Source organism: Podarcis vaucheri, assembly GCF_965113315.1.
Source record: "Podarcis vaucheri genome assembly, chromosome: 6".
NCBI lineage: Eukaryota > Metazoa > Chordata > Lepidosauria > Squamata > Lacertidae > Podarcis > Podarcis vaucheri.
In genome coordinates, this window is record NC_138764.1 from 5,440,547 (window position 1) to 5,454,742 (window position 14,196).

The 14,196-nt window shown below is 41.9% G+C and overlaps 2 protein-coding genes across 7 annotated transcripts in view; one reads left to right on the plus strand and one right to left on the minus strand.

Annotated features, from left to right (window-relative positions):
* The first annotated feature begins 274 nt into the window (after positions 1-274).
* Positions 275-11,340, plus strand: RNASEL (ribonuclease L). Its single transcript, XM_082227046.1, has 6 exons — positions 275-1,970; positions 4,061-4,149; positions 7,583-7,785; positions 9,204-9,339; positions 10,088-10,236; positions 10,715-11,340. The coding sequence occupies exons 1-6, from the start codon at positions 557-559 to the stop codon at positions 10,851-10,853; spliced, it is 2,130 nt and encodes a 709-aa protein (XP_082083172.1). The 5' UTR covers positions 275-556; the 3' UTR covers positions 10,854-11,340.
* RGSL1 (regulator of G protein signaling like 1) overlaps positions 10,746-14,196 on the minus strand; it is a 40,745-nt gene continuing 37,294 nt past the window's right edge. For 4 of the 6 annotated variants that reach the window (XM_082227043.1, XM_082227045.1, XM_082227040.1 and 1 more), the window contains 2 exons: positions 13,611-13,732; positions 10,746-11,302 (listed from right to left, as the gene is read on the minus strand). In XM_082227043.1, coding sequence (XP_082083169.1) covers positions 13,696-13,732 — 37 coding nt within the window. In that variant the 3' untranslated portion in view covers positions 10,746-11,302; positions 13,611-13,695. The remainder of the gene's footprint in view (positions 11,303-13,610; positions 13,733-14,196) is intronic. The other 2 variants (XM_082227041.1, XM_082227042.1) reach the window with 2 other exon arrangements.

Consider the following 14,196-nt stretch of genomic DNA (forward strand, 5'->3'; position numbering starts at 1 on the left):
AATCATGTGGTTACCAGCATCTTCACCTTATCTTGGTGGTGACAGGTGGGCACAGCAGCAGCAAAAAGGAAAAACACAAGCTGGTATAGCTAAGAAATACCGTTGCTGGTTCCACAATACCTCTCTGCCCCAGTGTAACATTGCTGTGGAGTAACCCTACACTGAGGCACAGAAGATACTGTGGGGGGAATCAACATGATGGGCACCAGCCACCACCACCCAGGAGCTAGTGCTTTGGGTCAGCCGCAACATAGAAGACAAGCTCCTGATTATGCCCTGATTATGCATACATCCATGTGACAAAGGCAGTGTGACTAACTTTTCGCTATGTAGCACCTCTGTTATTTGAGCCTTCACTATCCAAAACCACTGAATCAAGAGACGCTATGTCTTGCATCCAGCCCTGTGGCACCATAACTATTTGTGTGAATAGCTCTTCCATTATTAAGTTGATAATGTCATAGCTGTTGCTTTTGTGTTGCAGTAGAAATATATTCGCAGAAAGCTAATGTAATCACGACTACTGGGAGAGGCGTCAGAACACTACAGAAAAGAAATGGCAGCTAATAAAGCCCTTCAGCTAAATGATGCAGTAAGAAGAGGATCGATCGAGACTGTCCGGCAGTTGATAGAAGAAGGTAATGATATCAATTCAAAGGTGAATGATGGATGGACAGCCCTTCACAGTGCTGTACAAATGAACGAAGAGGCAATTGCCCGCCTTCTGCTGGACAGAGGAGCCGATCCACTTGCTAGGAAGGACAACGGAGCTACCCCCTTTATTCTAGCAGGGATAACAGGCAATGTTGAACTTTTAAAGCTCTTCCTTCAGAAGGGGTCGGTCATCAATGAGTGTGATTTGAATGGTTTCACGGCATTCATAGAGGCTGCTGGGTATGGGCGAGAAGAGGCCCTGAGGTTTTTGTATGAGTGTGGAGCAGATGTTAACTTGCCCAGAAATGTGGCTGATGAGGATAAAAGGGCCCTGAATAAAGGTGGAGAAACAGCCCTGATGGATGCTGCCAGGTATGGTCACTGCTCTGTTGTCAAAGTCCTAGTAGAAGAATTGGGTGCTGATGTGAACATCTGCGACAACTGGGAGAGAAATGCATTGGTCCATGCTCTCACAGTGACTAAAAAGGATCAGCTCCAAGGCAAAGAAGCAGCTGCCCTTTTCCTCTTAAAACATGGGGCTGATGTGAATAAGAGAGATGAAGTTGGGAAAACTACTTTGATCCTGGCAGCTGAAAGGCAAAGCTTAGACCTGGTGAAGGCTATATTGGAAAAAGAAGAAGTGGACGTGAACGATGCTGACAGAAACAACAAAACAGCCCTTATGGCAGCAGTGGAAAAGGAAAATTATGAAATAGCGAAGACATTGTGTGAAAAGGGAGCAAGAACAGACATTGGGAACTTGATAGATATGGCCAGCCTGAATTACAACAACGAAATGATAAGGCTTCTTCGCCAGTATGGAGCATTGTCTTCTCCAAGGCAGCCAGAAATACAATGGACCTCTGCTAGCAGACACTGGCAATCCAAGCTCCGAGATCTTTATGGAAAGTATCGTCCTATGATTGGAAAACTCAAGATCTTCATGTTTCCAGATTTCCGAATTCAGAGAAGTTCCCACGGAGGTGTCTACCTAGGATTCTACAATGGAGAAGAGGTGGCTGTGAAGATATTCCCCACCACTGCAGAAAATGCTGAACGAGAAAAAACCTGCCTTGAGAAGTGCCGTACCAGCAAACATCTGGTGAAGTTCTGTGGATGGGAAGAGCAGAACTGCTGTCTCTACTTGTGCCTTTCCCTGTGTGAGAAAAACCTTGAGGAATACTTCAGGACAGCAGGAACTGAGAATGGAACTATGAGAAGTAATGTTATTATTGAAACAATATTTCAGGCAGTGAAGGAACTGCACTCATTTGGATTTGGGCATCAAGATCTGCACCCAAGTAACGTTTTGATAGGTTTGTGTTCTTTCTTATATGGTTGTCTGTCGAGTGGAACCCAAGTCATTACCCAAGTGTAGTTGAAAGAATTTTACGAAAGAAATATGGAGTAGCAGGTTTTCAATTTTATGGTGTAAATCAAGGATGGGGAATCTGTCCTTTAAGATACCGTTGGCTAGCAAGTCCCATAATCTCGGAACATGGAGCTGATGGGATTTGGAGTCCAGCACTAACCGGAGCACCACAGGTTCCCCACAACCTGGGGTGGGGGGTGGGAATTGGCTAGCCAATCATCTGCAAGGGGTCAGAAATTCAGATCCAACAGCAAGCATGTGAGCAGCATAGAAGAATAGTTTCACACACAAGCTGAAAGAAAACAGCAGCAGATATTTGAGATTTATTACAGGGAGTTATATGGGATTGACTCTCTGGTGACATACCAAACCCTTGGATATTCTAAGCTGTAGTGATCATAGTGCCCTGCAATTTCCTCTTCTAACCAGCAGCCTCACTGGTGCAAGGCACAGTCTGACCCCCTCCTTTGGTAATTCCTCATAGAACACTAGCCCAATGGTTGCCATTAATTTGATCCTGAATTGATTTTAGAATGAAATGATTTTAGAATGTATTTCAATTAATTGATTTTATGTAAACTGTTACTTTTATTGTTGTTAGCCACTCTGAGCCCGGCTTCGGCTGGGGAGGGCGGGATATAAATAAAATTATTATTATTATTATTATTATTATTATTATTATTAAAGGAGAGATTCCAGCTCAGGAATAGAATATCTGCTTTTCAGGCAAAAAGTTAATTATGTTCACCCCCCAACATCTCCAGGCAGGGTTGGGAGAGACTCCTGTGTGGCATTGCGGAGAGCCACTGCCAATCTGAGCATAAACAATGTTGAGTGCAGAGGGACCAATGGTCTGACTAGATATAAGGTAGCTTCCTGTGATCCTAGTCTGCACTCTACTCACCCAGCTCCCAGATCAAGCCATCTGGAAGCTGACGCCACCATCCTAAATCTTGAGAATAATTTCACTACACCTTTTTACTGCTTCAGAAATGTGGCCCGCCCCTCCAATAGATCTCCATTGTTTACTTACTTATTATGCACTAATACTTCGAATATTATGATTTCTCCTCTGCATTATATCCCCTCAACAAATCTGGAACATAGGACTAAGCAGATGGATGGATGGTTTCAGACAGAAGTCATTCTGGTTCTACCTGGAGAACAACCTACACCAGGCATCCCCAAACTTGGCCCTCCAAAAGTTTTGGGACCAAAACTCCCACCATCCCTGACCACTGGTCCTGTTAGCTAGGGATGATGGGAGTTGTAGTCCCCAAACATCTGGAGGGCCAAGTTTGGGGGTGTCTGACCTACATATTCAGATAAAAAATTAAGTTCTGTTGGCATCTACATTCGGGTGGCAAATCTTTTTAGGATCAAAGGTCACATTGCCATGTTGTGACTTTCAGTAACTGAGCATGGGGGTGGGGCTGGGTGGGGAGTCCCTGGAGTGATATTAGTGCTTAAGGTGAATATTTATTTATCATACTTCTGTGCTGCCTCAACATCAGAAATATAAAAACAATACATTTCAAATAAAACATAAAAGCTAAAAGCAGCAGAGATAAAGTGAAACTAGTCAACAATACCATAAAAATGTTCATGGCACAGACACATCTTTGATGTTTTAAAATAATAAAGTGTCAAAATCTCAAAAATCCACAGAAATCAAAAGCCCCTAAAAAGCCTTGGGAAATGAAAATGTCTTCATTTGACCATAACAGCAATACAAAGTAGGCAGCAGGTGGACTCTCTAGGGAGGCCATTCTATAACTGGGTATAACAGCTGAGAAGGCCTTCTCCCTAGCAACCACCAGCTGGCTCTCATTAGGCAGGGATATGCAGAGAAGAGCCTCAGGCGCTGACATGAAGTTTCACATAGGTTTGCATGTGAGCAGGTGAATTGGCTGCTCTTGTTGAATCTTGAAAGTTTCCAATATGTGCTCTTTCCCCACAAAGCATTTAATACCCAAAGATGTGAAAACCATTCCGCTTGATTGCTTCCACTTATGTATTTATTTATTTTGCTAGATGTCACAGGCAAGGTTTTTCTAGCAGATTTTGATAAGTCCAGAAAAATAGATGATGAAGAAGATCTTACCATCACAAAAGATCTGCAGGTAAGTGAGCCTCCTCTGCAGTTGCCTCCCCAGCCTTCTATATTTGCAGAATGATTATCCCCAACCATTAAGGCAATGTATTGTGTGTTTGTGCACAATATACTTTTATTTATTTATTTTTTAATGATATTTATTGAGAATTTAAAATTACAGAAAAAGAAAAGAAAAAACAAGAAAAAAAGAAAAGGAAAAAAGGAAAAAAGATTAAACAATATAAGTCAATAAAAACAAAAGTAAAAAAACACACAATACATCAGAATCACAAAACAAAAATAAACAAAGAATTTAAAAGCAAATCCAATATTCCCAAATCTTTATCTTTCATTAACTTGTTTCATTGACCTCCTCACACCTCCCTTTTTGTATTCTAGTTATTAATTATCTCAGCAAATCCTTTCCATCTTTCACAATATTCTGTCATTAAATTACCTTAATCTATTTTAACCTTACCTTACCATAAAAAACCCTAAAGCTTAAAACTTAGATCTTATTTATACTTAATTCTTTTTAACTAAACATATTTATACATAATTCTTTTTAACATTTCTACTAAAGCCAAATAGTTTCATTCCAACATTTTTCTAATACTCATTAATTTTACAATGATTTTCTAAATGAATTTTTAAAACTTTCTTCCAATCTTCATCTGTCGTCTCTTCCTGGTCTCGGGTTTTGTCAGTCCTTTCTATCCCTTCCATCTAGTCCATCAACCTGGTGACCTTCTATCTGAGGCTCTTAAGTCTTTTCCATGTCCCTTCTGCAGGTCTTCTTCATGTTTATACCTGCACTTTACTTTATCTTCTGCTGATCTTATTCTTAATTTCCTTCCTTTCTCTCGGGGAGACTCCAACTTGACAATATCTTTATCCCTTCTCAACAAGTCAGCCCATTCTCCATAGTCGACACTGAAATCCAAAAGATATTTGAAGGCATGTTTCAAAGTCCCTCCAAGGTTAAGGGCCCCCACAACTCCAAACTCCCACTGGCCCAAAGCCAGATCTGAAAAGTCAAAACATCCCTGCATAGGGGGATCTATCCAACTTCCCATCTCCAGACCAAACAGTACTCCATCTCTCCAAATCTGACTTTCTCCAGATTCAGTCATCAAAGACAGCAACTTATGTTCCTGCAAGGCCGCAGCTCTCTCCATTTCTGGTACTTGAGGTTCAACAACTACCTCCTCCTTTATCTTCTTCATCACTTGCTCTGTCAAAGCACATTCCTGGATTAATTCCGGAGTGGTTTCTATATAAGTATTCACTGTCCAAAATTTCCAACTGCAACAGTCATCAAATCCATCTTCTCATGTAGCTGTTCCAGTAAAGCACTTGTCTTGCAAAAAGCAAGCACTAAAGCTTTTTCTGGGCACATTCTTGTTCAAGGTCGGTGTCTAATTCCCACGATCTTTTATCTCTACAGCTGTAGAATTCCCCAGATCGACTCCAGCAACAGTTTCACAAGCTCCCTCTAGAGGAAATAATTTCTATTTGTATCCGTCTTTTTAAAAGCAGATCTAGCAACAAAGTTCCTTTCGTATTCCAGATATTTTGTTCCTTTTAAGTGCAAAAGGGAACATTGGAATCAATATGTTTCTCTTTTTTAACTATCTGTCAAAAACGTTTTATCCACAGTCAATGAACTTCCCCAAAGTGTCTGTCTCTGACACCCCGCTCCCAGGATCAAGACGGTGGAAATTTATCTTTCTTTACTCTCTCTTCTGCAGGTTTAAACAGTCTAAAAAGATTCCCCCCTCTTCTCCTGCTTCCAAGGGGGGTTTAGTGATTTTAGCTGATGGAAATTTAGTCCTTTACAAACGACTTTCCAGACTCTAGCTTGCAATGTCTTTGCTTCAATCTATTTACAAAAGCAGAAGGCGGACTTCCTGTTTAGACCTTCCCACTTCAGTACCAAATTAAAAAGTTTCGTAATCCAATTTTCCGTTCTACTCACGGGCAGTTGTTTAAAATCCAATTGTCCACAGGAAAAAGTCAGCGCTCTCCGGCAACAGCAATTCGGCTTCACTCCGTGAAAAGAGCAGTCGATTCGAAGCACCGCACCATTCACCCCACGTCGCTCCAGATCCCCGAAATTGGGTTTCCCCGCGAGTAGGGGAGGCGCAAAAGGTGCCAGCCGAATCCCACGTCCACAGGCTTCTCCCGCCTGTGGTTTTTAGTGGGTCTCCGCCTCGCCGCGGCGGTCCAGACCCTAGTTCTCACGAAGCGGATTCCTCCTGGTCAGAGGAAATCCGCCATTGCCGGAGGCGCTAACCCGGAAGTCTCCTGCGCACAATATACTTTTATGCTTAACCATAACGTAGAGTTGGGTTGAATGTTCGTCCTACTCAGAGTAGCCCCATTGAAATCTGGCTAACCTAAGATCAATAATTCCAATGAGTTTACCCAAACTTTGCCCGATTCAATTTGTATTTATTTATTTGATTTCTTACCAGCCCTTCACCAAAAGGTGCCAGGGTGGAGTACAACAGTTTTAAATACAATACTGTATTATTGGAAACATTTTAAAACAAATTAAAGTCACGTGAATATGGTAGATCCTGAAAATGAGTATATCAGGTGTATGGTTCAAATTTATTCAAGAATAAATTGACATCAGTAAGAATGTTAATTGCTAGTTCTGGTCCCAGGAGTTCTTTCTGGTAACAGTGTCATTGTTTTTGTGAAATTTTTAATTTCCTGTATAACCCCAGTGTAGTTGTAACCTGGAAGTTGAATGGAATCCATTCTGGAAGTCCATCCGACTTCCAAAATGTTCGGAAACCAAAGCACAGCTTCTGATTAGCTGCAGGAAGCTCCTACAGCCAACCAGAAGCTACGGAAGCCCCATCGGATGTTCGGGTTCCAAAGAATGTTCGCAAACCAGGACACTCACTTCCAGGTTTGCAGCATTTGGGAGCCAAAATGTCCAAGTACCAAGGCATTCAAGATCCAAAGTACGACCGTAGATTAGAGAATTTAATAACCTGTCAGTGCAGCCCTGTGTTTCTAAGGACCAAATTTGATTCCAGTCGTGGTGGTGGGAATCTGATCAGGACCATAGTGGTGAAGAACCAGTGTGTGCCGGGGAATAGTATCTAAACATTCCTCCAACATTTTTTCCCCAGGTTGAAATTACCTCTATCTGCTATTTAGTCTATAGGGCAAAACATAGAGATACTGAACAAGCTGTAGTATAATCCTATTCTCAAACATTTTAGGTAGGTTTCTACATGCAAGGGGTGTGTTTGTGTGTAGAAACATTATGTCATGTGATTGCATCACTTGCAATTTAAACTGACACAGCCCAGACACAGATTTTTAGCATCTCGGCAAGAACTAAGCCCAGGCACAAAGGATAAAAGTGTGATTCCAGTCTACTTGCCCAAGAATGACATTCTGTGTTGTGAAATCGTATTGCCATTTGTTCTCACATGTAGGCTCTCAGACGTCTAGCCCTATATGTTGCTATGAGGGGGACAATCTGCTTTGAAGCCTTGCCTGCGCAGTGTCCGAAGGATGTAGATGATTACTTTGAAATAGAAGACCTCAGAGCAAGACTGGAATCTCCTGATGAAAACATCCCAGTCACTGAGCAACTGGGACAGTTGATCTACCATCCTTATTTCTGGAGCAAGAAGGTGTAAGTACTAAATAAATACAGGAAACTTAGCAACTAGCCATTCTTATCATTCTACCTTCCTCATTTGATTTGCCCTGTTACTACAACAGCATGGAAGAAGAAACTTTGCAAGTAGGATTAGAATGACATTTTGGGGAAATGTTTTAACCCATTCATTTCTATTTTTTGAAATTTTGCCTTCAGAATTGAAGCTCAGAATTAGATTACGCTGCTTTATATGTCTTTGTTGCTTATAGACTGTCATGTGCTTTGTCATGTTGTTTAAAATATAATGAATGTTCAGGCCTGGGTTGTTGTCCCTCATGTGAAAACCACATGGCTAATCATTAATGTAAGATAAAAATAATGCAGTCAAACCTCGGTTGTCAAATGTAATCCATTCTGGTTACAGGTCGGTAGCCGTGTTGGTCTGCCGTAGTCGAAACAAAGTAAAAAAATACCTTCCAGTAGCACCTTAGAGACCAACTAAGTTTGTTATTGGTATGAGCTTTCATGTGCATCCGTTCTGGAAGACTATTCGACTTCCGAAATGTTTGACAGCCAAGTTGCAGCTTCCGTTTGGTTGCAAGAGCTTTTTGCACTCAAGCAGAAGCCGCGTTTGACGTTCAAGTTCCAAGGAAAATTCGAAAACAGGAGCATTTACTTCTGGGTTTTTGGCATTAGGGAGCCGAAACGTTTGAATATGGAGCCATTCGAGAACTGAGATTTGACTGTATATATATTTCAGTAAATAACTGCAGTGAACTTTGGATAGTGAGTTTGCTGCAGATATGACAGCACATTGATGCAGTATTGATATTATTTGTCATTGCTAGCCATCAAATACCAAATGTTGAATCTGAACTATGTGATGTGCAACTGGCACTGAAATCCATGCACTAAGATTTAAGGGATCGATGTCTGATTCTACACTACTATTTAGGGCTCTGAAAATCCACCCTCATGCCTAACAAAAACTCTCAAGAGACTTTAAGAGGCAGAAACACACATTTCAAATTGGTTTTGCACAGCCACAATAATAATGCCACATCTGGAGAGCCACAGATTAGCCACACTGCATTGGATGGTAATGTGTCAGGGAGAGGAAAGGCAAAATCAGAGTTTTGTTATAAAAGGCAGCTTGCAGAGCAAGGGTGCCCCTTCCTTGCATATGACAGGAGTTAATGGGTGCAGTATACCTGCCCCAGGAGAGCAAAGGAAGCTGCTTCTTTCTAGGTCAGACTATTTGTCTATGTCTTGGTGTTGTCTGCCTGGCTCCAGGGTCTCATTGCCTGCTACTGGGTCCTTTTAACTGGCGATGGCAGGTGTTGAAGCTGGGACCAAGCATGTGCTCTGTCCTTTCCCAGTCTCTGAGACCAGCCTTACCATATGGTCACCTTGGCTCTTTGGGTTCTTAGTAATTGCCTTTTGTTTGCCAGGAGATACAGGGTCTTAAGAGACGTTGGGAATGAGAGCGATATAAAGACACGCAACACTCGGCACCATAACAGCACTAGTGAAATTCTGAAGGCTCTGAATAGTGAGGAAGATCCTTTCAAGGACTGGACTGAAAAGGTAAGTGATCTCTTGCAGCCTCCGTATGAAAGCTTCAGCTGTGTTGATTTGAACCGCCACATTTGACCTCTTTTCCTTCTGCATTGTCAGTGCCAGTGCTTCATCACAGTGCCAGTGCTTCATCACATGAGGGCAACTTAAGTGCAAAACAAACAGCTTAGGTCTGATTCACGTCTTTACAATATGTATACCTGATCCTGCAAAACCATTCCTATGTCTGTGAAATGATTTGCCGTTAGATCAGATTTTAAACACAGTTGTACCTCGGAAGTCAAACAGAATCTGTTCCGGAAGTCCATTCAACTTCTGAAGTGTGGCTTCTGATTGGCTGCAGGAAGCTCCTGAAGCCAATCGGAAGCTGCAGAAGCCCTGCTGGACATTTGGCTTCCAAAAGAAGGTTCGAAAACTGGAACACTCACTTTTGGTTTTCGATCATTTGGGAGCTGGAATGTTCAACTCCCAAGGTGTTCGGGAGCCAAGGTATGACTGTATTGCAAAATCTGCCAAGCAATATAAATGGAAACTGTTTCAACAAATTAACCAGTATAGTATTATAATAACCAACATACGTCATACTTCATGCCATTCTGTCAAATGTATATTTCTGTATTATTTTTTGTATATTTTTGTATACTGTATATTTTTGTGACTTGGAATCTGCCAGCTTGCAGGTCTACATGGAAACTGTATTGTGAGGAGTGGGCTTCATGGACCCAGATTAATGACAGGGGACATGTGTTTTTTTCAGATTGATAAGGATGTATTGGACTGTATGGTTGGTCCCTTTAATGGCAAGAAAAAGAATAAGAAAAACAATAAAGATTATGAAAACTGTGTGACAGATTTACTGAAGCTGATCAGGAATATGGGGGAGCACTTCAGTGAGAAGGATGAGAAGTAAGTGAGAGTTGTTGTTTTCTAGATTTGCAGCTGTCCCTAGCCTTCTGCAGAGGAGACACTGAGTGGCCATTTCTATGCAGTGTACTTCCTCTTCTATAAACCAGTACTATGTGAATCCGGACTTAGATAATCACACCTTTGAAAAGGCCACCCAGTAGTCGAGTGGAGTTTTGCACCTCAGCTACCAGCTTCAAGTCAAAGGGCTAAACTGCTTCCTTTTGTGCTGCATTTTTAGGCACAGGTTCGGGCTTTAAAGCGCCATGTTTGAGTGCATTTTTTTTATCCCAGCAGTATGGCCAGGAAAACCCATGCTTTGATGTTGGATCAGAGCAAACAGCAATAGGGTTTTCCGTGGGTTGGCATTTGCTCCAATTCAGAGACCAACATTCACATTCTATTTTAAAAAAATACAAATCTAAACTACTGCTGGCTTACATACTGGTATTAAAAGGGTTCACATTTTCCTCTATTTCAGGGTGAAGGAAATAATCAAGGAGCCAGAAGACTATTTTCTGAACCTTTTTCCAAATTTAACAACTTATGTCTACCGGACTTTGCATAATATACAATATGATAAACATTTTCCGAATGCACAGAATTCTTCTCAGCTATAATGGGAACCAATAGACAGAGATTCTTCATGAGAGTTCTCTTCTGTTTCAAGGTGTAAGAATAATTAAGAGGCTAGCAACATGTCCCTCTTTTTCTGAGCCTCTTTCCAGAATTAATCATTTTCATCTTGCCAGAATTTGTGCAACACAGGATGATATATATTCTCCAAGTGCTCAGAACCCTTCTCAGTTGCGATGAGAATCGGCAGCAGTTGATTCTTGCACGTGACTCTTCTGCCTTTCTTCAGTTTGCCCCATTCAGCTAAGATACCAGATAAAGTCAAATAAGAAAGCTGCAGCACGTGTAATATAAAGAGATAGAAAGAAAGGTTGTGGCTGGCAGAAGGGAGCTTTAATTGTCTATGCATTTGCGAAGCTTGTTTGCTTGAAATTGAGGCACCTACCAGCAAAACATCAATCCAGATGTTGTATAATTTCCTGAATTTTATGCTCTGCCAGTGGAAAGAGAAAATAAATACTTTCTATTACATTCTGCAGTTGTTTGATCTTGGTTTGCTCAACAAATGCAAATGAAACTGCAGTCAAACTACAGCAGTTCTCTTTAGTGTGCTTGCCCAGAAATGTTGCTACTTCAGATCTCCATGCATTTCCATACTGCAGAGCTGCAATAAGGCAGTCTACAACTTCAATTTTGGTATCAACCATGTCAAATGCAACTTATGGTGGGCTTAGATTCTTGGCAATATAGCTGCAACTAATGGAGCTTCCATTGCCATTGCACAAAAACAAGGTGGATGCAAAAGGCCACCTTGGGTCTGACACAGATCCCTGCCAAAGAAAACTACATTCTACATTCATGTTGAACTACAGAAAGGACCATGGCTGTCATGGTGGACTTTGGAGTTTAAAATTTCAATGGCACCCTGGGCAACACCAAAATTTGCCCCTCCCTGCCTCTCATCTTCCATTGTTTATCATTCCTGCAACACCCCTGCACCCCTCTTGGCTCGGTGCCCAGTGCAGGCAAACCAGTCATGCTTCCCTAAATCCACTTCTGGTGGCTGGCCTAAAGCCTGTTCCAGGAAATGAGGGGTGGCGGGGTTGAGGTATAAGTTAGATGTCTTGGCATCTTCAGAGGACTCCAATTTGCTGCCCTTCAGAATAACACTAGGTTAGCTTGATAAGTGTCTGATCTCTGTGTAATTACAAGGGCCCTTGAGATGATGGGTGGGCACCCTCCCTCCTCCCTCTGAGGGCTCTAATGGGCTTTCCTGGTGGCAACAGTGGGCTGCATCCGTGCTCGGAGCAGGACCAGACAGATGTGTGCCTGGGTGGCCCTTTTAATTTCCCACAATGTAGCACGGCTGTGGGGTTGGGAATCAAAATGGCAGCTAGAAATTTAAAGGGAGGTTCATACCACATACTGTAAGTTAGGAGGCATCTGTTAGGGTTCTGGGACCCTGGCAGTTGCCCAAGAATGCTGGGTCCTGGCATCTGCTCTGATGACCTGCCTGTCTCATCTGCTCTCTACTGTGTGTTGGTCCCTCTAAGAATAATAATTTTTTTTTTTATATCCCGCCAATCTGGCTGGGATTCCCCAGGCACTCTGGGTGGCTCCCAACAGAATATTAAAAACACAATAAAACGGCAAACATTAAAAACTTCCCTAAACAGGGCTGCCTTCAGATGTCTTCTAAAAGTCAGATAGTTGTTTATTTCCTTGACATCTGATGGGAGGGTGTTCCACAGAGCGGGAGCCACTACCAAGAAGCCCCTGTGTCTGGTTCCCTGTAACCTCACTTCTCACAGTGAGGGAACCATCAGAAGGCCCTTGGAGCTGGACCTCAGTGTCCAGGTATACTGGGCTGGGGCCATTTAAGGTTTTAAAGGTCAGAGCCAACACTTTGAATTGTTGCCTATAGGCTGTTGCCTTGCTTCTGACAGCTTTGGAGCACTGGGCAAGGACAGTCAGTTTATGTCACTGAGGTACTTCAAAAGAGTAAGGTGAGTGATGGAATGACGGGCATTGGCAGTGGGGTGGTGACCTTGTGACAGGGTGAAGGAAGAAATTCTAAGAGGGAAGGCACCCAGGCTGAGAAGGCAAAACTCCCATTAAGTGAGTGTGGCAAAATTAGGACTCCCCTGGTGCACAAAGGGGGGGAGGTACTATTGGACAGAGTGGATGGTTTATTCCCTGGGAGCACCTGTTTTGAACCAATTTACACACTCTACACACTGAATTACTTGTTATAAACAACCTAAGGGATTAAAAAAAAAATCTGCATTGACAACATTGCTATTACAGATATTCAAAAATGCCCTTAAAATAACACTTCTCTTTTCTTTGCAATTCAAGCTTAAATCCATGAAGATTGGGCCTTCGATACTTGTTCTAATTCATACATGTAAACTCTGAAACCTCTCCACTTGATCTAAGGGGATCTAAAATCTAAGGTTTCTTTTACGTAAATGGAAGGAGAAAAACTTCACCATTACAAATTGCATATTTTACTAGAACAGGCAAAGAAATTTAAAAGTGCTTGTGTAAACCTCTACTGGTTGATACCATCCCACACCAACCCCACACACTGCTCTGCTGATAGGAAATTATAGCAGCAATAGGGAAATGGCTGGGCTAGATTTGGAAGTCCATCAGGCCAGAGGTCCTCATCTCCGGTTTAGGGACATAAGAACACTGCTGAGCCCTTCATCGACAAATATGGAGAACCCCTCCCGTCTCACCCAACAGAACCCCGTGACCTAGTGAATGCAGTTTCGTTAAAGGTCTTCAGTCCTGACCTGCAGTGAAGTTTTGTCATCCAGCAAGAAATGCCTGGAATAATCTTTTCCATGATGCCCAGACAAGAAACAGTGTGAGATCAAGTTATATCAGTTTATTTCCAGCACCTATAGATGAGGTCCTGTGTAGAAGAATATATAAATAAGAAGAGTCTTCATAAACTGTAAACTGAAACAACAGCTTAGAAGTCTTTTTGGCATATATGCAGTCAATTAATTGCAATTACATGCAAACACGATGTCCTGGCTGTACAGCAGTATTAAACATGTAACTGAGCTCATACACTCAATTTTATTTAGATATTTATTTAATTTATATACCACTCTTCATCTAAGGATCATAGGGCAGTTTAAAGTATAAAAACATATGAGACAGTAACAAACCAAACAATATCCAACACTATAAAGCACATTCGAAACACATTATCACAGTTTCAAGCACCCAGAATTCTTCGAAAGAGTTTCCTTTAAAGGTATGTTGCAAACACAGCTTAAGAGCACTCTCGAATATCGCTGTAACTGTCATGACTTCCCACAAAGAGTCCTGGGAAGTGTAGTTTAATATCAGCTCTGTGAGGGGACTCCT